General features: G+C 35.0%; 1 protein-coding gene across 1 annotated transcript in view; it reads right to left on the bottom strand.

The window, feature by feature from the left end:
* Positions 1-558: 558 nt before the first annotated feature.
* Positions 559-26,669, bottom strand: part of TMX3 (thioredoxin related transmembrane protein 3) — a 26,444-nt gene continuing 333 nt past the window's right edge. The window contains exons 2-16 of the mRNA XM_026038691.1: positions 26,429-26,666; positions 22,698-22,737; positions 21,259-21,382; positions 20,360-20,405; positions 18,870-18,950; positions 17,896-17,995; positions 17,519-17,596; positions 14,976-15,042; positions 12,576-12,674; positions 10,920-10,977; positions 10,005-10,058; positions 9,632-9,688; positions 6,567-6,696; positions 4,271-4,339; positions 559-3,319 (exon numbers count right to left, since the gene is read on the bottom strand). Coding sequence (XP_025894476.1) covers positions 3,056-3,319; positions 4,271-4,339; positions 6,567-6,696; positions 9,632-9,688; positions 10,005-10,058; positions 10,920-10,977; positions 12,576-12,674; positions 14,976-15,042; positions 17,519-17,596; positions 17,896-17,995; positions 18,870-18,950; positions 20,360-20,405; positions 21,259-21,382; positions 22,698-22,737; positions 26,429-26,666 — 1,505 coding nt within the window. The 3' untranslated portion in view covers positions 559-3,055. The remainder of the gene's footprint in view (positions 3,320-4,270; positions 4,340-6,566; positions 6,697-9,631; positions 9,689-10,004; positions 10,059-10,919; positions 10,978-12,575; positions 12,675-14,975; positions 15,043-17,518; positions 17,597-17,895; positions 17,996-18,869; positions 18,951-20,359; positions 20,406-21,258; positions 21,383-22,697; positions 22,738-26,428; positions 26,667-26,669) is intronic.

The following is a 26,669-nucleotide window of genomic DNA, read 5'->3' as shown; positions in this document are numbered from 1 at the left end:
CCCTAGTTCCTCTATAGGAATTTTGAGGGAATGTTGAGGAGATGAAAAATGTATTTTACATTTGTTTCAGAAATTTGTTCTTTTTTATTGTGTTAGGACACCTGCTAACTAATTTAATTTCCCTAAAGAATATTGAGAGTATTTTCAATATATCAAAGACAAGAACTAAAAAGTTATTAGCTACATTTCTGTAATGAGTCATTCTTGTTTTAAATTACATTCATAAGGAAAATACAGCCTCCTACAAAATAGGTTATATCTAAACTCAACAMAGAATAAACTGAACAATGAAAAGAAGTTCTTTTTAATGTTTTTATTATAGAAAAAAGGCTTACACTTGACTCCAAAAAAGCATTATTTCATGAACTCAATTTATTACAGTGAAGTTGCTTAAAGAAACCTTTAGAGATTCAAGAAAAAATAAAACACCATAATTCCCTCAGATAGCACTCCAAATTATTTGCACAACCAAAGCAAATCCCTTAGCTTTTACCACTTTTTTGACCCAGTACAGGACTTCGATGACTTTCTTCTGCCCTATTCCTTGATAAACACAGCAGAGAGAAAGATTTGGTGAAAATGTCAGTACTTTTAAAGCTTGATTTTAAACCATATAGCATTGAATTGATACTAAAATTCAGAAGTGACATGACATTTTTCTCATAAGAATCAGTTAAATATTACAGTTGCAGCAGATTCCAGTGCGATCTGTGTCTCACAGATTGACCATTTATCATTTTCAGGTCCATACCACAGAAGATTTCTTAGCAACGTACTTGGCTCTTTTGACTTTATACTAAAAATAAACAGATAAACAAAAAGCGTACAAAAATGGAGGTGTGCAGTTGACACATTTCTTTGCAGTGCAGCAGAATTCAGAATTTAGTTAAACATGATAGAACAAATTGCAGTGTTCCAGCTACTGCTTTAGTTTCACAGAAAAAAAAAAAMMAAAAAACAAAAAAACTTCTGGTTCTAGTTGATTCAATATTAAATGTAAAACTAATCCATACTTGAGATCTTACTAAAAGAGACAAATCACAGATAAACAACATCTTACTTCCTTAATAGTGCTACATGTCGACTAATCATAACTCAAGAGCATCTACACAATGTTMAAAGAACTTCCTAAGCGCATTTAAGCTTCTCACTCTTCAAAGGTTTGCTAAGGCTGCACCTCAAAGTATTCTACAGATTAGAAAAAAGTTTTAAAAAACAACAAAAATCAAGTTATTATTTACAACCAACAAGGCAGATTTACTAAACATAAAAAAAAAGGAGACAAAAAAAAATTAAAAAGGCAAATCACAGAAGGAAAAAGGAGAAAGCAAAAAGGAAGGAAAGCCACATCAGACAGCTGCTATTCAACATCATTCAACATCTACTTTCCTCTCTTCCCCAAAGGAAAAAAAAGTTAGAGTCTAACTCAAAGATTGAGTTTTTCTGAAAAATAATTTCCTGTCTCCTCAGATTTCATCAACACTATTCGATATCAAGTATTTCTCAAGTGAGGAACCTACTTATTGTACTGCACACTGCAACACAAAGCTAGTTYTTACCGTACTGCAAAAGCAGAATTTTCTAGCCTTTCCTAAAAACAAAAGCTACATTTCCCYGGGTTAGGACTCACATGGTGCTACCTTTCACGTTGGCAGATGCCTTATTTAAATTCACCAACAGTCATCTCTAACGTCTTTAACTTCTGTGCTACATCACATAACTTGGTCCGCCATCACGCTGCCATACACAGACGACATGAAAATTTSTATGCTATAAAACAACAGGAAAATCTCCATGGATAAAAGAAGGAATAACAAAGGCTCCCCCATCCCACCCTCCATATCCCCCCCACTCTCCTATGGCACCAGCACCAACSGCTGCCTTAGAGCCCTCGAGGCTACACAGGGGCTGCACCTACAGCCTTAAAGTCCTGGGAGACTTTAACCCTGGAGAGGAGCCCGTCCTTTGCACAGAGCCAGGGCTGTGTTAAAAACGACTTTCCTGACTGAATGGGCAGTGACAATGCAGGACACTGACAAATACCCCTCCTTCGATGGATGTTGAAGTTATGCTCTATTAGCTCTTGGCCAGAAGAGGTAACAGTCTCCAAATCATCAACATCAACAACCTCAAAGATATGTAACAATCTGGATTTAACATTGTAAACAGGTTTACACCATTCAAAACAATTTGTCATTAGACTTATGCTTAAATGTTTAAGTCTTCCATCAAACTGCACTGTGGATTCTGAAAATTTTAAGATAAGACCATTTGCATTAAAATGTGCATAATTACTCACAGAAAGGAATTTAACAGGAAATCCTGTTTTAAAGAGAGGCTTGTAACGTAGCTTTGCAATAACTTTTAGCTGCATAAATGTCTAATAAGGACTTYAAGGATTTTAATATATAACTCCCACAACCACTATCAAGTAGACATTCTTAACCACCTGTAAATATATTATTACATGATAAAAYCGTCCTCCAAATATATTATTACATAATAAAACAGTCCTCCAAATATAACAATTTACTCTTAACTTTATATAAAATTAAAAAAAAAGAAGTATCTTTTTCCAGAATAATGTGCAACCACAAAAATATGTGACTTTGGAAAACTCTAAGCTGTCTGTAGCTATCAGTCTCTGAAAGACTTTGCAGATATCTTATTCATTCTTGGATTCCATCCTTAGTTTTTATATAAACAAATGTTTAGCAAGGCTATATTATTAGTAGTTCATCACATACACTGAAGTCAGTAATACCATCTTTATTTCACTGTTCTAATGTACAATTCAAAAAAAAAAATCTTCTAAAAATAGCAGTCGTACCTGCAAATTCCCTTGGTTTACTCTTTGATAGTCTGTTAAACACAATTAAGATAACTTTTAATTTCTTTTTTCTCCCTGTCAATATCTGAAAAGAGCTGAATACATGCAAGTCAAAACTACGTAATTCAGATAAAAAGGTCCTCATTCGTGAAGATCATTAATAAATGACCTTCAATAAATAAGTCTATTTGGAAATTCTAGAGAATTTTCTTTTTCCTAGACAATTTAGTCTTTTTTCTTTTCCAATATGGTCTTCTGTTTAGGCTCTCCATCTGAAAGTTCTGTATATTTTTCCTTCTTTTCTTCTTGTTCTTCCTCACTGCCTTCATCTGTGAGCTCCCGATCACCATGTTCCTTTTTAGGGGACTCACTTTCATCTAAGCCTCCCTCTGTATCCGCTGTGCAGATGCCATAGCACATGATACTGATGACCCCCAGGGGCAGCCCAAAGAGAAAACATCCCAGGAGAGGTGAACTCTTGAACACAGACTGTCGGAACAAAAATCTGAAGTCAAAAAACCCTTCTGGTGAACACACAAATGTTCTACTACTTATTCAAGGAATAGGAATCATTCCATCATTCCCATTTTAAGTTTATAGAAGTCTCAAAACTTCGGATACTGAAGTGTTACACTGTGAATTCCACACTGACTGAAAATGTGCCATAACTTTGAGAAGCTSTTTTAAGAGCATTAAAGTAATAATAATTTCAGTTCTTATCAGTGCACATTAAAATTTGTTAGGCTTGAATCATTATAAGGCAAAGCCACTGCCACAGATTTTATTCAGACAAAATAGGTTTTTGGTTTCTAGAAACTGATGCCTTAACGCAGCACTTCCACAAAAGTTTGGAAGCGACGTATATAGAAACATGCAGATTTCAACTTAAACTCACTGAAGAAGTTTTTGGGTTGTCTAGCACCAGTGAAGAAACTGATTTAGGTCTTCCAAATAAAATTCTGTTAAGCACAGACTTATAGTTTAAGTATGATGATAAAAACCTCTAAGTAATTCACTTATGCACTCAGTGGACCGAAACTGCAACATTTCACAGACAGCAGAAATGCTATGAGTTTCAGCTGAAAGACACCAAAAGTGTGAGGGAAAAAATATTGAATTCTTCCTCTTCTATTACTTAAAGTGTATGGCAAATTAGAAAACAGTAAAGGAGTAAAAAAGAGTAAGAGACCAACTGTGGTTTTGACTATACATATATTGAACATTTATCACATTAGAAAAGATTATTTAAAGTTTTAATCAAGGCAGGTTCTTTAGGTTTAAAACTATACTTGTATGTTTACATATATAGGTATGTATTAAAGCAGAAAACAGAAGTCAAAAACTAGTATGAAAGTGCATCTAAATCATCTGAAATAGTCTGCAACTTGACTAGCAACTTGACTTGAATCTTAAACGAAAGAGAACAAACAGAAAACTTACAACTACAGTGGACTTGGCGTCATAGATTATTCTCTTGATTCGCTGCAGAAATCCATCACCACCCTGTGCCTGCAATTTCAAATGGAACCATGTCAAAACTGTTGACACTTTTCAGTTATGATGCCAAAAGTTCATTCTTCAGACCCTGCAATCTTAAGTCCCCTTAGAAGGAAATGAAAAGTAATTATTCTTGCATCTCATGCCCAGGCACTCGAACTTCTCAAGCAAGGACAAGCATTTCAATAGCCACCTGAAATATCCTCTCAAACCTGCTTAAAGCAGCTCATGTCAACAATGAACTGCCACTTACTACCTCTTACCATAGAAAAACACTAACAGGAATCACCCTGCGTCTGGCTGKAAGAATTCTACAATCTTGAAGAGATCTCCAACTTTTCCTTCTGCTGCTGGCTATCTATTTTAAAATGATTGCAGCCGTTAGGGAAACTTTAAGAACTGTATAAAAAAAGGGCATGTAGGTGTAGTAAACAAAGCTAGAGTTGGACAGCTACAGCCTATGCCTACCGTATCTCCTAATTTATATAAACCTTCAAAATACTAYGGTTATCCAAAAGCAATTCATCTGTTGAACAGACACAGTCTTCACTTTGTCTTTGCTTCGGGAACAAATGGACTGAAAAGCTACACTTTGGAGGAGCCAACTGAGCAAGGCTTGATCCTGACCCAAACACCCCAGCCCAGATTCATAAAAATGAGAGTGACCTGAAGAAAGCTACCACAAATCACAACAGTTTGGGATAATTCACCTTGGTGTTCTTATTCTCTATCAAGGAAGGGCTATCAAGTGGGGTTAAACTCCCCCAAAATTCTACTATGATTCAGGAAGTCTGTATTCCCTTCTCCTTTACCTGGAATAAACTGCCATAGCGACATGATTTCTTAGGCCTGAACATAGCCAAAGTAATGTCTTTTTTTATTTTTTTTTAATTTTTATATATATATATATATATAATATATAAATATTTAAATATATATATATATAAGTGTATATATATATATATGGCTCTGTTTAGCTTAAATGCAAAAAAAAAAAGGAAGTGATGTCACTAATGTGACAAAGTTAAGATAGACAGAGAGGTCCATCTAGATAGACCTTTAATCATTCTAGCTGAAATACTGTAAATAAAAAGTATAAAAAGTACAAAGGGATGAACAATATTATGACAAAGTGTGATGCAAAGCATCACAAAAAAAACAGAATTTCTCAACATGAGAAAGCAGACAGAAATCAATTTTACTTGGTGCTTCATATTTACATGCAGATGAGTTTGCAGAAACACCCCTGGTCTTATGGCTCCAAGTATGGCCAGTAAAGCCATGAACCATAAGTAGATCAATTTATATTATGCTGTACTACATATATTTTTCAGATTATGTATCCCATATGACTGAAGCAATTCAGAGTATTACTTATTGCTACYGGAGCACCTAAAGCTGCTGCTGGAACAGCACCTGTGCTTCAGCTAAGGTTCACAGCCTTAAGGAACCTTAAACGTTCAGCATGGAGCAGTCTGGGGCTCAGAGCAGGCATCTGAGGGGCATTCCTTCCCCTAAAAGTTCCTGGGGGGTGGTATTTCTTAGCACTGTCTCCCTTATTTGCAAATCCCTCTTGCCCCTCTGTGTAGGAAGGAAACTTCTGATCCACAGCACTGACTCATCCACACAGCGCTCCATCCATGTACCCTGAGGGCAGAATGAACAGGAGTTGGTTTTGCCAAGGTTAAAGATGGATTTCAATTCAGATGGATTTACAAGATTTGTTGTCTTGTAACAAGAGACTGTTCATTTTTCAGGGTTAGAGAAGACAGACAGTAACCTCATAACTGTCTGAAACATGCAATGTAAGTATTTGTTTTTGAATTCAAATCTACCACTCATCACGGTACTGAATTTATTAATTCACTTCCCAAAAGAAAGCAGAGTTAAAAGAAACAGTGGAGTTACTCAAGCAAGAAATTAAATGGCAATTTTAAATGACTACATTTAAAGCAGATCAAGAAAAGGAATAAAAACCCTCTCAACTTACCAGCTAAGAGTAAGCTACAGGCAGAGAAACAGAGCTACTTTTTGTCACAGGTAATGAAATCAGAGCAGTGAGCAAAGATATCCCTCAGGAATCACAACATTTACTGGCATCATCATCATGGAGAGATGGAAAGGTAACACACAGCGCACAACCGTTTAGGGTTACCAAATTACTTTTCCCCAACTTCAATATACACCAACAAATATATAAACACCAGCCAATATATTCCACGTCACACTGGAGACTTACTTCAGCAGTACCATCCAAGATACTGTTGATAAACTGAACCATGTCTTCTGTGTTCTCAATTTGCCTATCTGGTAAAAAATATTGCTGATTGGAGGTATTCAACACCACAATAGTGGGGATTGTCAAGTCACTGAAAATATAAAACAAGTGTTAGATATTTACAGAAATACTGCACAACACATTGCAATTCAAATGTTCCCTGCACAGTTTAGAAGTGCATCCAGTCACCTTCTCTTCATATGTGCTCCCAAAAAAGCAGCTGTGACAGTAGGAAAGCGAAAAGAGACCCACCTTAAAGTCACAAGCATGCTTTTCATTAATATGTTTTCCTTCACATTTCTGTTTGTGAAGTTACCGAAGCTTCTTGTATTTTAGAAACCTATAATAAGCACAAATCAGGTACCTTGCTCTTTGGCAGTTACTAAAACATCTCAGATAGTAACTGCTTATTTGAAATAGAAACTTACGAAGAGCTTTAGGGCACTAAAAGAAAACTATAATTCAATTACATACAGCCATAGTCCAATTGATCGGCATTATCAATTAACCTCTACCTTTCAAAACAAAAAGAAAGGCACATGAACCAAACTTTCACCACATTCCTTTTAGATGCAGCACAAGAGGTACTGGTAATTTTTAATCTACTATTCAGCAGCTGAAGTTCACAAATATAAATATTGTGTAGGGTCACACCTAAACCAAAAATTTAAGTTGGAAATGACCCTTGAGATAAACTAGTCCAATATATGGCTCAAAGATGAACCAACTTCAAAGTGGAACCTATTTAGATAAATCTAATACTGCATGAGTATACTGGTTGACAAACAAGACCTAAAAAACATTTTAAAAGTCTTCTGCTCCCTTTGCCRATTTTCTAAGGTTCTATCAATAACGTATTTAGTCATTAGGAGTCCCTTCTTCATTCAATTTTCTAATTTGCACTCTTGTCTAATAACAACATGTTCAAACATACTTTATATACCTAATATTGATGACTTTAACCATAACTGTGGCACCAGAGCCCATAATCAATTATTTTATTAAAATATTTTTAGTAATTAATCAAGATTCTATTTTTCTTAAAGCTACAGAAATGCCTCTAGTTTTTTCCTCATACATTTGAGATTTTTAAAAATAAATTCCCAAAATGTAGATGTTCATATTTCTCAAGCTATTTAGTTTCCCCGGAAGAAATAATGAAACTTTTAGAAGATTTAGAAAATTTGTGGAGACCAACTTCTAAGTCTCAAGTTGAAATTATGGTGCATGTCAAAAGAAAGTAGAACCAACTACAGAAACACAGTACCTTCATCCTTTCAAGGAGATATATTTATATATTTATAAATGTCTAGAKAAAAGTTGCATTAAAAATTTTCTCTACCTATTAGGGACAAACATAACCAGGAGTCAAACCTGGCCAGGCGTTTGTGCTCTGGGAGAAGAAACCGAGTCTATTCTCTTGTGTATTCACTATACTTCAAACATGCACACACTCGCATGCTCACACACACTCGGCAACAGGCAGTTTTTCAAGAGGCTGTTTTACTTGTTTCTAGTTGCTGCCATCCAGTGGAAAACCGAAGCACTGACAATAAGAGTTTTACTCAGGACTATTCAAGTAACCTAAAGAAGGGCTACCGGTATTACTGCATATATCACTTATTTTGCCTATTTCCACTCATACTGCAAATACATATATTTTCTTTATAAAATAAGCCTGAAGCCTGTGAATAGTTTAAACGATTCCCATATGTTTCAAATTATAAGATCGGGCATTTTGGAGAGTGAAATTAATCAAACAAGTTGAAAAGCTGCAGTAGCTGCTGTCAGACCACTACCACTATCAATGCCAGTTTCAGCTTCTTCCCCTTCTTTTCCTTCCTTCTAGGAAGGCCATCCTTCTGTCCGCTTTCTTTGTACACTGGTAGAATACATTTGAAGACAGCTGACAGTTGGTTTTCTGCTAGATAAGCAAAGCAAYTCCCCTACTCTCCCAAACAAAGGGCAACATTTCTGCCAGATAAACATGCCCCAACATCTCCACAGAGCCACGTTAACTGCAAGAGCYTACAAAAAACAGGCAGCAGTGAAGGCAGGAGAGCCCCAATTTTGACAGCTCATCATGAGCTCAGTCACACTGTTCAGCTCTGTGTAATGCCGCTGCTTGCAAATTCCTTGTGTTCTGATACYGAACGGCAGGGGCGGCACCGATACATGGATGGGGCCTCCATGGAGCCCTCCGGACTCAGGAGCCAGGCAGGCGCTCACGCTGCTCCAGACCACGGCCTCTGCTCATCCACCTGCATTCTCTCCATGGGCCRGATGGTCTCTTGTGGTTTCAGATTTTTTTTGAATAAGTATTTCCAAAATTTACTATTTTTTATGCATCAAGGGCAGATAATGCCATCTATGTATCTTATGCTTCTCTGCAGAAGTATAATTCTGCACATTTTAAAGATTAAGACACGTGGTGAAGTGTCTGTTCAATCATTCATGCACTCCTCTCCAAAATCATGTATGAAAATACTAAYTGATACCTATCTCTGTTCTTATAGAAATCTCTTATTAAAAAACCTCTGGAAATCACTGTACTTTGCTGTTTGGCCGCTTTCCTGATATCAGGCAAGTAATGTGGGAACAGCCACTTGCAATGAGCACCAGCCTCCAGCACCTCTCAATAAGAATAGAGCATGGCTTTATATTCTATATCCATAAACGGATAAAAAAAATACTAATAACAAAAATGTTTATTTTGTTACAAACTGAAGCAATTTCTATTTTCCTCAATTGCTTGTAAGCAGGCCTGAGATACATTATATACATATTTTTTTAAACAAAACAAATTTCAAAGACTAGCTTTATCAGCACTAATGGCAAGCCAAACTTCTAACATTAGACTACATAGCTTTAGGTTAGCAAACAACCATTACATTATACTGACTTTCAAGCACAACAATCTTTTAAAACCATGAAAAGCAGAATTTCTTCAGGAGGCTCTTTCTAATTAAATATAGTTAGTGACAAGTACAGGAAAAGAAATAATACTCAAATAAGAATTTACTTACTCCATTAGTAAGCTATTAATGTAATCATTTCCATCCATATGGCCAAACTGGAAATCCCTAGTAGAGACAGAGCGAAAAGCATTATCATGAAAAGMATAATTATGAAACAAAAAAAAGAATACTGAGTTTCAGTATCAAAAGTTCCTCAAATATTTTTTTTAAGCGAAGACAGCACACACTAAATGCATAATATAATTTGAAAAACTGACCAGCCTTCCAAAACAAGACTGAGGAACTTCTCTTATGAATATTAAGATTAGCATATTAATAAAAATAATATTATGTCTTGTTATGTCAAAGTGACTGCTGTTGTAGAAATGCCAATGCTAAAGCTCAGCATTGATGAAGATGCTGTGGCACCACATAAACATACCTGTGAAAATGATCCCGATAATCTCTAGCAACTTCCTGAATAATAGATTTTAGTCTGGAGAAGAAAAAAAGATGCACTGGTATGTAAGGTATATTCCATCAAAATTTAGATTACATTTAGATTTTTGTAATAAGGACTAACTTCTCATCAGCAATTTTTCTAATTCCACTAACAAAACACCTTGTTCACCTTGCTTGATTTCTCAGGATTGAGACRCTATGTAGTTAAAATGTGAGAAAAAGATAGATAGGCTTCCTCGATCCACCTATTTCTTTCTAAAGATAGAGCATTGTGCTCTTGAATAAAAAAAAACAACAACAACAATATAACATGGAATTTGAACAACATGTCTTTACCTGATTGATGTATGTAATCAGAAAAGGAGTTGGGACAGTACTGTGCCTCCCAAYTGCTGTAGTAAATTCTGACCCAGCTAAATAAAACCTCTCTGAGTAAAGGTTCTACAGSTAACAGTTAAGCATCACCAAATTCATTTTAATACAACTGAGATGAAACAGACTTAAACAAAATTTTTATTATCTCAGCTGTGTGAACTCAAGTACTCTTTTCTGTACTAAAAAGGTAACATATTAGCTTTTAAAAAACGTTATTTCAACTACTGTCCCAAAGATCAAAAATGCTTATTTTTTATTTCCTCCTGTGATCTCATAAGTGACATRAGAAATTCCAATCAAACTCTCACTGAAAACTTGCAGGGACTTCAAAATAGCCGTAAAGTGAGTAAGTTCAGTAAAGTAATAATTTGAAGATCATTCACAAGTTGAAATCTTTCGTTTAACTTATTCCTGAATAGTTGAAAAGTTTCAGGAAATTTCCAAAATTCTATAAGCCAACAATGTTTTTTGCCGTACCAGCACCCTTTTCTCACAGTGTCACCAATACTCATTTTTGTACCTGGTATGTTCCACTGAAGAGTTTTTATCATCAATGACTGCAATAGCCACAAGTTTTCCTAAAGTAAGGAATGAAATATGTTAAACTATTACAAAAAAAATAAAAATTAAAAACACACGCATTCCCCTTAAGAAAAATACTTCTGACCTATAAGATCTAGCAGGAATTAGTTTCAAGTATTAAAAACCTGGATGTCAAACAACCTCTTTCAGCTGACCAAATTCCAATTTGCTTCTACTGTTTAAGATATATTAAGATATTGTTTAACGTAACATCTTTAGCATTACATGACAGTCACCGAAGAAAGAAGTTAAAAATGAAAGAAGCTAAAGAAGAAAAGTATGGACAAATACATAGTTTATATATACAAAGATATTCAAGAGCCATATTTGCACATCATAAATACGATGTTATGAGAAACTACTATAAGTTTTATATAAACTATTATATGTTGTATAACATCAATATCACTTAATATTTTATAATTCCAAGGTTCAAGGTGATCCAACCACACTGCCTTAATGTCTATTTTTGTTCAATATTCTTAAAAACTTGGGAGTAGTATCCTTACAGAAAGAAGATTTAAGAACTTAGTGACAGACGCTAGAACTCACTGAATCAGAAAGGCAGCTTCTTACTTAGTTCATTCATTGCTAAAGCTTGGTTAGTCAGAGCAACTTTTCAAAGACCTTGCACACAGATTTAACAAAGAACCCCAAAATACGCAATATTTTTCCAAATAACATGAAATTTGTTTTCCAACTACTTCTTTAGATTAAGAGGGAAAAAAAATGAATTCCAGGTACTGGGTGAAATGGTAATATCCCCCATTATATTTCTGAAGTTATTACTTCCTTTTTTTCTTGTAATTCAAAATTGAGAAAAAAATGAAATGGCAAGAGAACAGCTACATTTAAAGAACAACACTTCTGTAAATATCCTATAAAAAGGTAGGTATAATACATTTACACAAATATTTTTACAAAAATTTAAGATAATGCATTTCATAATCCTTAATACCTGAAAGAAGTTCATGTTACATTGACCGAAACATTTAAATATTTGGGCATCTTTCTTTCTAAATGGAAGGTATATTTTAAGATGGAAAACTCTGGAAGACTCAATACTTTGGCATCTTTTAAGTCACCTGTTACTTTGGTGAATGTACACCTCAGATGTGGCACAGACCACTTGCCACACATCACTCAGCTGTGAAGTTTTCACTGTACTTGGAAAAGGTTATTAGAGAAAAGCTAAAGCAAGGGTTTCACTTCTCCTTTCTTCACCATATCCATTCTAAAGGTATCTGAAATCATTAGACATATCTAAGCCCCTTTTAAAAATCCCTAAAAATAATAATAAAATTCTTTGTAAAAATTCTTGACTTTAAGGAAGCAAAAGCTTTGTATTTGAAGCATCACTCATTTTTTGCGACTGTTACAGGACTAGACGAAGTTGTATGCTGCAAAGAAAGGACTACTGCAGGCTTTGGTGATGCCACCAAATCAATAAAAACAGTCCCATCCACTTCAAACGTGTGTTTGACACTACCAACCTTACAAGGTTAATTACTTTTAAAAACAAGTTTTTAAATGATTGTTAATCTTGGTTGGCGTTTAAAGGATGTGAATGAATTCAATGGCAGCAGCTTCTCACCCGTATCTCCAAGTTCATACAACGTAAAGCCATCTACATTAAGATATCCTTGAAATCTTTCTCTGTTTATCCAGGATGTCAAATCACCATCTTCATACTCTAAAAATAAATAAATTAAAAAAAAAATGCTGAAGATCAAACACACATTTTGTATTTAAAAGCAAGTAAACAGAAAACTCACTTTCGAGGGTACTTCCAGTACTTTAAAAGGAAATGCTTTTTTCAACTTTATCTTTCGTCGTTGTTAGACTTAATCACATGAATGCATTTCTCTACAAGTTTAGAATTCTCTAATAATATTTTAATTTGTTAAATTAAAAGTATATTATAGCAGCATTATAGCAGTTGAGCTATAGCTGGTTTGATAATTACCCAAGTCATGGGTAAATATAATACTGTAACCCAGTGCAGAAAGGAACAGTTCCTCTGTTTAAAGAAAGCGTGAGGAGATGCAAAAATACAGAAAGCAATACTGGTGAAAACTCTTAAAAAGAGCAAGAAGAAATAAAGAAAAGTAAATGCATCAACATGAATGTGAATCCAAATGAACAAAAACTGGCACATATCATTCAGAATCAATTGCACTGAAGACTGATTTCAACTACTAGTTGTTACAACCTGAAAAGAACCTAATTCTCTCTTAATTACAAGTAAACTGGAAAAACATGTGCATATCCCACTTAGACACATACATATGTAAACAAATATCTTAAATAACCTTGTTTCAGGCCTAACTGTTGTCCACAGTGAACTTGAGGTTCAGAACATTGTTACAATGACCTAAGACTGCAGCAAACAACCTCCAAGTTAAATTTAGACTTGCATTCTTTTCCCTTACAAGTTTGTGACACACTAAATAAAGACAGCATTGAAATGCATTTGGCTAAACCTTTTACTTCTCACTAGACTTTCTGAAAGACTAGAAAGATTTTACTTCAGAAAGGAAAGGGGTGGAAGAGTGTTTTACGTTCTCCTTTAAATATCAGGCAGGGTAAGTATAATTAAGCGAGCTAAGTAAATGTTCTCACTTAAAAGTGAGAAATCTGAAAGCAACTGGCAAGACATGACTAGAGCCTAAACCAGAACGTAGAGTGGTGCAAAAAACGAAAACCAGTTGAAGACCAGAGCAGACAAAAAGGATGAATAGGTCTTGGCAGGGTGGCTAAGTAAGTTTTTTTCATTGATATTGGGAGAGAGAATGAAAGGAAAGACATGTGAGACGCTGTTCATATCAATGCTTCTTTTCAGGATGACTTTCAAATATGTTTCAAAGAAAACATAAATATAATTACTGAATTCAAGACATCAAATGAAATAAAGATACTGCTCAAGTCAGRAGAGAAAAAAATCCAAAATTAAAGAAAATTTTAAAAAAGATTAATTTTCGTTTTCCTTGAAGTAGACATTAAAAGACAACCATGATCTCTTACAAAAATATTTGTTTTCTTGAAGGAAAAAAAGTTCTCATTTAATTAGAAAAATGTTTTAGCATCTGCCAAAGCATTATATTATTCTATAGACAAAAATAAGCCTGAAATAAAGGCTGTAAAAGGTGCCAATAAGCTGGAAGGAGGAAAAGAAAAAAAAAAAAAAGAAAAAAAAAACCCTAGCTTGGAGAAAAAAGGTGCAAAAGAAGGTTTGAGAGATTTAAAATTAAAACCCCTTTAAACCCCTTTGAAAAGGGAAAATCTGATTAGTCTCTTCCATTCTTCCATTAGCAATATTTGTATGTTTTGAAAGTTTATCTAAAAGAAGAGTACACTGACAATAACTGGAACACTCTGCTACGTAAACCCTGGGAAGTCTAAACTAAGTTTTGGTTTTGTACACACCTATCATTTGGGAAACTTATCTTCTTTCAGAGAAAGGATGGTGAATCAATTATTTCCAAATTTTTACAGTACTCAATATGAACATTAGTATGAACTGTATTTTTTTTTTTTTTTTAATAGAGGAAAAAACTCAAGTGTTCAATTTCTACCAATAATGTCAGTCAGTCTCTCATACTCAATATGTATAACTTATTAATTAATTTTTACTATAACTCTGTTAGTATAAGACGAGAATTTTAACAAAATAATTGGAAATAAGAATTTTCAAGGTGGTCACTCAGCACAAAATAATTTAGAATTGTTTCTTTTACATATTTTTTGTGACATCATGGAAAAAATTGTTTTAATAGATCATATTTTTGTTCCATAAAAAAATGCATAGCGGCATTAAACACCTACATTTCTGTTCAGTATTTCGCCATTCCTTGAAAACTGCTACTTACCATGAAATTTGAGAATTTCCCACCACTCCTAACATGACCTTCAAAGAATCCCACATGTTCTGGGTTTGGTTTCTTTTACCTGCTTTCAGTATTTTGTCTGAAGGTGATATATAGTTTTTACGTACCATCATATACAAAGTAAGTTCCATCTTTGAATACCAAAACAGCTGGCAATTCAGGCAATGTCACATACTGAAAGAGAGGGTGTTTTTCAATTAAACCATGGATGATTAGAAAATTTTAGACAAACAAAGAAATCCTGAAGTGTGCACAGCTAGTCTACAGGGATATATCTTGAAGTACGTGTGAAGGACGGTTTAACATAGCCTGTCATGAATTCTAGACAGAAGAAAGACATGACAATTTAAAGGTTTCAGTTTTTCACTATTCTCTACTCCCACTCTATGCTGTTGTTAATCTACCTGTAATACAGGTACAATAACGTACAATAATAAACATCATAATTGTAATGCAGTTATTTCTACTAAATGCTTTTTATTTAGTAATCTTATTACTAAATATTAATAACAGTAACTTCTATTTAGTAATAGAAGTTATTTCTTCTAAACTAACATTCACTGTTGTTGTGGAACAAGAGGTAATATTGATAAGAGGTAAAATGGGGTTATATACCCCACTGTAAGTCTCTGCCATTTCCTGCGGTTCAGGCTGATGAAAACATAAAGACATTCATTCTGCATAAGGAGGCAAACAGCCCTAATTTAGGTAAACAGAACTTGTATGAATTAGCATCCTAAACACAGTATTTAGGATTTATTTGGTCATCAACATACTTTTTCTTTAAAAATATACTGCATGTTGACACTCTTCCTTTGCATTTAAAGACAGTCATCTCACGTTCAGTACATCACTTAAAAGGAAAAAAAGCAATCCTGCCATTTTTGAATTCTGGTATCTACTCCCTACTGCTTGCTAACACTCTTGGTTACAACAACAGACTATGTGATTTATTAATAAAAGAACATGTAGTAAGCTCAGTCTTGTTGACACTGTTGGCTGAACTTTCTAATTTATTGACATGTGGGAAAAAAATAGGAACAATATTTTATTCTTCTAATTGACGAGCCTCCTGCAATTCTCCTTCTCAAAGATACAWTGTGAACCTACTGTTTTCACATTTAATAGTTCATACTAATGAGGAACAAATAGGTAATTCTGGATGATGCTTTCATTCTTGTATTTCTTCTAAGAGCAGTTCAGTTTCTTAAGAGGCAGATCAATCTAGGCAGAGCATAATTTGCAAAAGACGCCTAAACTTCAGACAAGAGTATGTGTGGTGGCAAAACAGATCTTGGAATGAAGGTTGCACTGTACAACTACCAGTCAGTGTTACAATATTTCTGCTGTTTTACATAGAATATTAGGAACCACCAATATGAGTTATAGCAAAATTAGGTTTTTCCCACGAAACATATCTGCTYATTTTTTTATCAGCATGATCACAGAATTTCCAATCTGGAACATCTCCAGGCTTTTACACTTTCCAATATGCAAGTGAATATTATTTTTCTTGCTCAACTGAGGATAAAGTAAAAACAGGAGTATTCAAATTAAAATAGTTCTTGACACAAGGCTTTTGGAAATCTAAAAATACATTGCTTATAGTGAAGCCAGTTCTATTTAGCAGGATGTAGAAAAAAAAAAAAAAGAATCATAGAATGGTTGAGGTTGGAAAGGACCTCTTGAGATCCTCTGTTCAACTGGTTCAACCCCCTGCTCAACAGGGACATCTAGAGCACATGGTCCAGGCCTCTATACAGATGGCGTGCTCTGTTATCCTCACAATAATGATTTTTTCCTTATATATCAGGTGAAACTGCCTGTCAATTTGCACCTGTTATTCTATCATTGGGCATCACTGTGAARGGTTTGGCTGCATCAAGAAAAAAATGCTAGTGAATGACAAATAAAATTATGTGAACTCTCGCTCCATTAATCCTGTATGAGCATTTTCAAAGTCATGTCCCACTTTAAAACTCATTTCAGGTTATCTCCCATTTGGAGATAACAAGAATTAGAAAGCCTCTTTATTTTACTTCAGCACTTAGGCAATTAGGTTTAGGCTTAAAAATAGCACTGGCAACTTTCTTCACCCTTGGGATTTACTGTGAGTGGTTTCCTTGTTACAGAATCCCCAAAAGAGTGAGTGTGGGATTCTGCAGTTAGCAGACTGGGTTATTTGATCCCAGAGCAGATTGCTGTTTTGATCAGCTGCTTTGCACAAGGTACAAAGAGCAAATTTATCTTACAAATCAGGAAAATCAGTGGAAAAATCCTGCATATCTTCTATTTAAGTTTATATTGCTTTATTAATCTGCTTAGCGAAACATCTGGCCAAAGTACTAACAGATGAACTATTTACATGCATGTCAAATGTGCACTGCAAGAAGCGCAATGACTAGCGACTACTTAACAGGACAAGAGATTTGCATACTAACAATTATGAAAAGTTTCATCAAAGTAGACAGTAAAAGACTATACTAGAAACTAAACTGGGTTTGTATTTTTTACCCACTGCAGACATGAATATCAAACACTTCAATTTAATCAGTTCAGGATTTGCCAATATTCTTTTCAAAGACAGACATCCAATTTGGAAAGAGATTTGTAGAATTATATGGAAAGAATAAGAACTGAAAGATCTTACCTCAGGCAGTACATCTTCTGAGGCAGAAAAAAAGTATGTATAAACAATTAGTTCTGAGGCAACTTCTATGTATTTTTCCTGTAAAGATACGAACATTTTTGTAAACTTCTCAACTTTTAGTAGAAATCAAAGGATTTTTTTCCTCTCATTTTTTTTCATACAAGTAAAAGGAAGCTTTATTTTGAAAGAGCAATTAGAAAATATGATTATAACGAAAGACTGTAGAAGCACTTCAGTAATTATAAAGACAAAAATTACAACATATGCACTTTCTTCAGTCTTTCAACTACTACTTTCTCACCTGTTTTAGAAGATGTGTTTTAAGCTACATCTGTGAAGAGCCAAAAGAAATAACTTTATTTAATCAAGTTTCAAACCTTTAAAGGAGATTCCCCACCAACATACACGAAAAGTACACGATGCCTCTTTTGCACATGCTCGAACATATGCTGGCTAGGAAGTGGCCTGATTAGAGGTCTGGGAGGGCAGGAAAGAAGAAAAGRGAAAGAAAGAGAAAAAAAAATCTCAATTTCTACAAGCTGCAAAAATKGAAACAAGTTAAGATGCCCAAGAAGAGTTCATACAGGTTTCTTGCAAAATTTCCCAAAGCAAAGTAAAGCTTGTTTTGTAAATTCTTATTTAACTTTTAAAGTATTCAAGCTTAAGTTTTTCAGGAAGGGAGGAGGAAAACAAACAAGCAAACAAAAAACACCCCATCAAAAATAAATTCAGGAATTCTTCCTCAATAGCACTCTTAAATAAAATTATTCTGTATCTTAGTATAAAATGCCACAGTAACTAATAAATWTCCAAGTCATTTATGCACTGCATGGTCACTTGAAAGATAAATTTTGGATGTGAGCACAGCACTTAGGAAATGCGGTCACTGAAATAAATATTCTCACAGATTTTTGGTAACTTATTAGAGAACAGTGACAGTCCTGGACTATATAGTTATTATACTGYTAGGAACTATAATTAATCTTATACATTTATATGAAAGCTTCTTAAGAATGAGAAAAAAGAATGATGAACTTCTTTCCTTCTCAAAGATTATTATCTATAAATTTTGAGGCCATGGGCCACTGTCCGTAAAGAAAAAGAAGTTYACGGAAAATGCTGTGAACAATCTTGTACAATCTCCTTGTGTAAAGAATCTTGTAAAAGGACATCAACATCTTTCAAGTTTTGAGGGTATGATAAAGAATTTAACAATTGCACACGAAACTGAGTGACTAATATGTAGCTTCTTTCATGTCCCACTTGCGGCCCTTCAGCTAAATTCCATCCTTTAGAGAAAAATCCTACAATTTAAGATACCAGAACTATTCTCATGTAAATCTATACTTACCCTGCTACTCTATTAGCAAATTCAATTATATCATCTTTGGTTCTAGGTCCTCTATAATTGTATGCCAAGTCACCTTTTAACCTGGACAGCAGGGATAAAAAGACAAGGRGGGAAAAAAAGAAAAAAGAGGGGAAAAAATATATTAAGAAACATCACAAATACAACACTACTAAGATTTTAAAAGTACAACAAACTAAAAACATATCTGCACATGTAGAACTACAAAACCTCCACACCAGTATTACAGTCATCTGTTACAAATAATAAACAAGCTCATTTGTCAAGTGATCAGTCAAATGAAGTAATCTTTGGTTTGCCAAACATAAAACTCTGCAATGCAATAAAATGCAATTGTAGAATTATTTATACAATATATAACTTACTTTCTTCTGAAAATAATTAATATTCTTAATTATTAATAAGTAACTGCTGTTTTTTTCTACTACATAGCTGTCATTTACTCTGAAAACAATAAGCTTTCTTCTTGCTTAGGACTATATTAAAAATATATTTTAAAAACCACCCAAGCTTTCAGCATTTCAAAAAGATTAGTCCCTACAAAAAACAAAGAGAAACTACTTTAACGGCTTTTCATAATTGAAAGATATCAAGTGATCTACAAAACCTCCTGAATTTATGTACTTAATTAGGATTTCACAAAGTTTTGTTTACTGTACTTGACTGACAGGAGAAACTTATACTGTAAAATAGAAAAGATTAAATGTCTTGTAAATAGGTAAATTTCAACAAGCTGCCTTGAAATCCTTGAAAGCTTTAGGAAAACTACATGATGAAAGCATTCTTAAAAAAATAGTTATATGCCTTTATATGCCAGGGGAGTGCTTCCTCYCTAAAGATTAGAAAGCTAAAAATCTTTACCGTATTTTGAGAAACTTAACTGGAAAAAAATCTATTATATATTCTGAAATCATTTGCTAAAACAATAAGCTGCAGACAAACTGATAAATTCATAGTAAGAAGTGATCAAAATTACTAGGACTTAATGTGATCTTAGACTGTACTATGCACAAAATATCCAAATACATACAAAACTTCTATCTACTTGTGCTTTTCTATAAGTTTTAAGAAAAGAAGATATAAACATCCCTTGCCAAACACCTGCTCTCATCATTTTTACTATGCAGCAATCATTAGCACCCTTTATAAAAGACTTTCAGGAACAGGAAAGAGAACAGAAAGTAGAAGAACAAGCAAATCTTAAAACTCACCTCAAAGACTCAGGCATGTATTTAGTGCCTGAACTGTTCTTAAGTTCTTAATCAAATCAATTTGCATAAGAAATTCCTTTTAATGGTATAAATATGTTTCTGTGCATGGGTATATATGTATACACACATACGTATTGGAAAGGATTCCAAAGGAAAATAAAACCTTAACTGACATCAACTATGCTATATGTGCATATTTTTTTAATTCACATGAGATCACAGGTAGGAAAGAAAGCGATTCAACAGGAAGCATCAACTTACAGCTTAATTGTTGGATAGCCTCGCACTCCAAACTCGGATGCGATACCTGAACGACAGTGATTAGTGGCAAAGTGAACCAACTCRTTCTTCAAGACCATGGTTTAAAGACAGTTTACTACTCCAGCCACATAAATTAATGAAAAAATAATGAATTTTAGCATCATGCATGGACTAAAGAAGCTCACCCGGAGACCACTGCTCCCTATGCCTCACCCTTTTCAACATCCTCCTGGTTGAAGACACATTAAAGCAAAACAACTGTAARCAAGCACATTAGTACTAAAACAACAGCATTAGGCATATAACTTCAGTCTACACAAACCACTTTTTCAAATGCRGAGCTTTTTTCTTCAAACATCCTTGAAGGTCAAGAAATATGAATAGGACATTATCAAAAATCAACATCAAAGGGTTAAGATAGMCGAGTCCTGGTTTATAGGAAACTGGTTTAACACTGAAGTAATGAATTTAGTGATTTCAGTAGGCTTTTGGTGTAACATCTTATTCTTTTCAGGCAACTAGTCTGTAATAGACAAGTATTYATATTTTTGCTAAGATTAATAAGAAGACTCTAAAATGGAATTAAATTAGATGCTGTCAAGTGCTAGTGTCAATAGCAAAGAAGTGCTATTATATAAAAAAAATCTAAAAAGCCTATCAAAATTTGTATCTCTGAAAAGCTTTTATCTTCCACTTGTCAGAAAGAATTCTGACAAACAGGAGGAACAAATACAATAAAAATCCACGCTATTGCATGTTGTAACTTYTAAAGGGAACATAAACCTCAAGAGATTGTTCAAGTGCATTTGTTTATATGATAAAGAACGGAAGAATAACTATTACAAAAAAGTTTTAAAAAAGAGGATATCATGAAATTTCCTCAATCAAACCACACTTACTAGAGAAGGAAGTTGCATCCATCTTCCCAACTTTTACTGGGGAACCCATGCTTTTCATTTCTATACCAACTTCATTCCATACGGGCTCCAATTTCTTGCAGTGGCCACACCACGGGGCATAAAACTGAGTAGCAGAGAGAGAGAGAGAGAGAGAGAGAGAGAGAGAGAGAGAGAGAGAGAGAGAGAGAGAGAGAGAGAGAGAGAGAGAAGTTAATTTGAACTCTCAAACACATTAGCAAGAGGTATTTTCCATGTGTGCATTTCCTTATACTACAAAATTTAATAAAAATCCATGTTGCTAGAAAGATGGAGTGACAAATCACGCTTTTTTGATTTGACATTGTTTTTTCAATGCTGAAAACAGAAGTCTACAATTAACTCATTTAATTGCTGTACTAATACAATACCTATTTAAAAGTGGACCATTCAGCAACATTAAAATAAATCTCTTTGGAATTTCACTCTCTGTTATGGGAAAGTAGAAGACCACATAAAATCCATCTTAGGAAGAGATCCTTATTCAGGAATATGGACTTTCTTTTTTTTCCCGACAGGAATACAATGTTCTTTGAAAGGAAGGGAAATACACAAGTATWTCTCCAAGTTGCTCTCTGGACTTCAGTTTCAGACATTATTCTCATACAGSCACACTGTGAAATCCCGCTGACCCCATCTTTTCTGAAACCAGAACAGGTGGGAGCATCACTCCATTCCATTCCATCCCATCCCATTCCATCCCATCCCATCTTTCTAGCCATGAATGGGCACATTAAGCAACAATAACAAGAAAGGTATCACCTGGCAAAATTATATACTGTCTTCCTATACATTAATGATTAATTCTGAAACAGAAGAAGTCAACTTCCTCACTAAAAGAAAAAAAAAATAATAAAAATGCCCCACAAGTCTTAGTTATACCACTTGGGCACTACAGCTCAGATTTCAGAGTGCTATAAAGAATTTTTTGCATGTTTGAACATGCTTGATCATTTTAATAATGCTTTGCCTCTGTACTAAACAGCACTGAATCTCTCCAACTGTTAGAAAAAGGCTAAACACTTAGCACTTCAATATCTAATAATATATAAAAGCACACTAGTTGGTAGATATAACTAGAGAACATGGATGTATCTGAATGCAGGTTATCACCCCCTCAATTTAAGTGTTAGATAATCTGCTTCTTTCTAGGAGATTTAAAACAGGCTGCAGCCTGCATTCAGTACTAAATCTGATTCCTGCTTCATCCTGAACAAAACAGATTGCTTATCCATATTGTCAACAGAACTAATATCATGTAATTTTTTCTGCACCACGCACAAGAGATTTTCCAAACGATCAAGCAGTCTTACTACAGCACAGCATATTGTACATTTTGTATTTCAGTTTCTAGGTTGGTTTGAAATCAAGTAGAAATCTTCACATTTTTCTCACATACTCACATCTACAAGCCAAATATCATCTTTACGGTTTTCTTTAAACCTAAGAGGGGAAAAAAAAATATGATATATCCGAACATACATAAATTATGTTTGTATGTGAAAAAGTAAACTACTTCTCCAACTATGTTGGTATAAAATTAAAGCTAATAGATTTCTCTGTTTTGATTCTTTTTGGGGGTGAGGAAGAGGGAGAGAAGGGAGGGGGAGAAATGACATAGGGAGAAAAGAAAGAAAAAATACTRATTTTAATTACTTAGATTGACTCTACTCATCACACTACACGTGCAGCTGTACGGTATTTGTTATCTATAAACATCTACCAATGGAAAAAAAAAAGAAAAAAAAAATCACATCACAAATGCATAGAATTGATCAAGTTACTGTAGTTTAATAAATACTTCATGCTGAGCATCACTCAGAAAACCTTTGCATTTTTATAGTTCAACTAATACAATCTCCTAGGGCATAGATTTACACTCCTGTTAGGCTYAGCTCTTCAATGAACATGTGCTAACACTAATTTTAGTAACACTAATTTTAATTCAACTTCCTTCAGGATTTAACTCCTACAGGTGTTTCAGTTTATGCTTTTTATAAAAATAACACTACTGGAAAGAAAGTGTTTAACATTAATAAAAAACAGAAATAGACTAGTACTATTGACTTATATTAATGTTAAGGCAATGGCAACCTAATGAACTGGCTAGCTCCACTAACTGCAAATCTGATGGTAGATGCTAAAACTGCTACATTCCAACATAAAAATATACAAAGAGTGAAATATGAAAATTCCTTGATACTTCTTGGCATGCTGGTTACACACTGAATTAAGTACCACAAAATCATTCATATCATTTCATTACTTAACTGATTGTAAACTGTGAATTAAATTAAACATAGTTTTTGTGGAAGGTTTGTTTCTTTCTGAAAAAAATATAAATTTTAATAAAAGTGACTAGAAATAGTATTGATGTCACATAACATAAAATATATTGCATAAAATTCTTATTGTGACACTTTCGGAAATGGTTTGCCAAGTCTTTAATGGTAAGAGAGGATTACATATAATTACTTATATAGTAAGCATGTGGTTGACATTAAAGAGTTGAGGTGCAACTAATAGAAGTGATAACCTGACTCATCATTTCCCAATATGCATCATGACTCTAAATGGCTCACAGACAGTCAGCAGAATTACAGAGCATTTATTACAATTTAAAATTGAACAGCTTCATAATGGTATTTAACAGACCTGAAATGATGCTAAAACTGAGACAGTCCACTATCTAGGAGAAAAAAAAAAAAAAACTCTAATACAATAATCTAATTACAAAACCAAGTGTCTGCAACTAAAAACCACCGCAAATCAGTGATAAATTCAATTCCCATTCCCCATTTCTTTTGTCTTTTTGATAGCATGCTGAGTTTGCAAAAGCACTTACAGTGACAACACAAGACATCTATTAGAAAACAGCATTTTAAAGGCAAYCAATTGCTTGGTTTGCAACCTCACTAAAAGATTTATCCTCACAGTGCTGCAGAAGTGCAAGAACTAGCTAGCTAGAGTCTATCATCTCTTGTGAATTCTAATAAAGCTCCAGCTCATTCCCAATTACAAAGTAAAATAATTGGCTATGATGCAACAGGTAAAAAACAGCTATCAAATCTATAACTACAAATGGGTTGTATTTGAATTTAGAATATCAGCTTTGGTTCATAAAACAAGAATTTACAAGGAAACACTCTATTACCTCTCCCCCAGTATTACTAGGTAACTTTAAAAAAAAAAAATAAAGTACTGAAGGGCAAACTAAAATCTTGTTTAGAAAACTATCAAACAGTAAGGGGGAAAAAAAAAAAAAACAGAAGTTTGAAAAAAGCACAACTGTCTCAACTCAGTCCAAAAAGAGAAGTGCTATATAGTTATTATGAAGTTACAATCTGTCAATTCATTTTTTTTTTCTCATTAAAGCTTTACTGATTTATATCAGCACTTCTACAGCTGCAGAACCTGTAGTTTGATAACGAAAATGTGATAAAATTATTAGACAATACCGAATGGGCTAAACCATTGAAGTAAAACTGAAATCTCCGTATAAAGGCGTATTTCAACATTTCCCAAAGGTGCTTCTTTCTAGGGCTATACATCTGTTTCTAAAAGTGAAGATCTCAAAGTTTCCTCTTAACTTCCCCCTGCAACCCTCTCTGCCAGCAAGGGCACAAGGACAGTCACAGTGGTGGAAAGATGAGAGAGATTATATAACCTTGAATCAAAACCGCTTGTGTCAAGAGACACATCCCAACATGCATCATTATGTGGCCAAACGTTGCCCTAATCTCAGCTTCATCTGTGTACCCAATTCATCCTTAACTGTTAAAAGGAACCAGCCCAAAGCACAACTAGAAACTTTGGTCACAACTCCATGGAAAGGAAACCTCATCCAACCCAAGTGCTGCTTCCCCTAGCTCTTTGAAGCTTCTTTAATACTGTACTGAATCACTATAGCACCTTCTCCAGACAAATAATTTTATTTTTAAGTCAGATTCCTCTTCTGRTTGGTTAGCATATTGTCACAGTTGACCAAAGAGGGCAGGACAAGCACAGATTTCATCTTGCAGGCAGCTATATCTGCATAGGTCAATACAAACATAGTTCTCACTCTGCCTGTTTCTGCCTCTTTTCTATGGCCAAGTGGGCAATGTCGTGCACCTCTCACCTCACCTGTGTTGCTTCTTCTCAGCTACTTATTTTCTCCTATCTTGTAAGCTTGGTACAGGAACCTTCAATTTCCAAATATGCAAACAGAAACACCTCTACAGTTTGGTGGCTAAAAAGCAAAGTCTTCTACAACAGGCTTTCTACAGCTAGCGGCTATTTCACAAAAGCTCCATGACTACAGAGTTATGCTTTGTCATTCCAAGCAACAATTTCATTTAAACTTCCAACTGTGATGCAGAAGCATTGTTTTATTCATTTGGCCTTTTCAAATTCAGTCTTTGAAAATGAGCTGTGGATCAAAAATAACCTTTTAAAAGCCAATACCAAGCAGTTCTGTGCTTCAGCTCCTCATGCACAGCAGCTTAAACACAAGTCACAGATGCTGAGGTTTCTCCCTCCAGTATCCCTACCAGGATGTTCCATCCCTTGAGCTTTCATTGTCCCTCAAATTGATCCCAGCATTGTCTGCTCTTGCTGAGGAAGCAGAATGCTAGACAAAAAAGCATTTTCTTTTCTGACTCTTCTGCTCTGTGAAGCATTTTATCACGGACTGATCCCTTATAAAAACTGCTTAAATTTATCATGAAATGGCAATTGAATGTCTTCTCCTCACATTCCATGCAAATATTTTCTATACCTTCTATTTCAATTCTCATAAACATGCTGCTTTGTGCCAGCAGTTGCCTTGTATCAGCTTGGCTGCTCTGACTGAAAAAAAAAAAAAAAAGGAAAAAAAAAACCACTTTATCTTTGAAAAGTCACGTTTTGTGCAGACAGCGAGCCCATATCCACTCCACTGGTAAAGCAAAGGCAGAAGGCAGCTCATGACAGCTACTCCCTAACACAGGCCGCACTTTTGTTGTCTTCCTAGCACTTCTGGCCAGAGAAGCTTCTTCTGCCTGGGGCTGAGGACTCGGCCTGGGGCTGAGGACTCGGCCTGGGGCAGCGTTTGCCCTGGGCTGCTCCCTTTCCCCGGGCACCTCCCGGCCAAGCGGGCACTGCCATTACTTACGACTCATCCAGGTCCTCCACGAAAGCTGCCTGCGAGGTCAGCACCAGCGCGACGGCCACTGCGGGGAGGGAGCGGGAAAGGAGAGGGAGCCGTGAGCGGGTGAGGAGCCGCCGGGCCCCCCTCGCCGCTGCCCCGGGGCCGCCTTCCCGCCCGGGGCCGCCTTCCCGCCCGGGGCCGCCTCCGCGCGCTTCCCCCGCCGGACCCCTGCTCTTGCTGCCGCCGCCCGCCCGGCCGCTACCTG

The sequence above is a fragment of the Nothoprocta perdicaria genome, unplaced genomic scaffold, assembly GCF_003342845.1.
Source record: "Nothoprocta perdicaria isolate Ctin4 unplaced genomic scaffold, notPer1 scaffold_216, whole genome shotgun sequence".
NCBI classification, from domain to species: Eukaryota; Metazoa; Chordata; class Aves; order Tinamiformes; family Tinamidae; genus Nothoprocta; species Nothoprocta perdicaria.
This window is presented reverse-complemented; position numbering and strand designations above follow the sequence as displayed.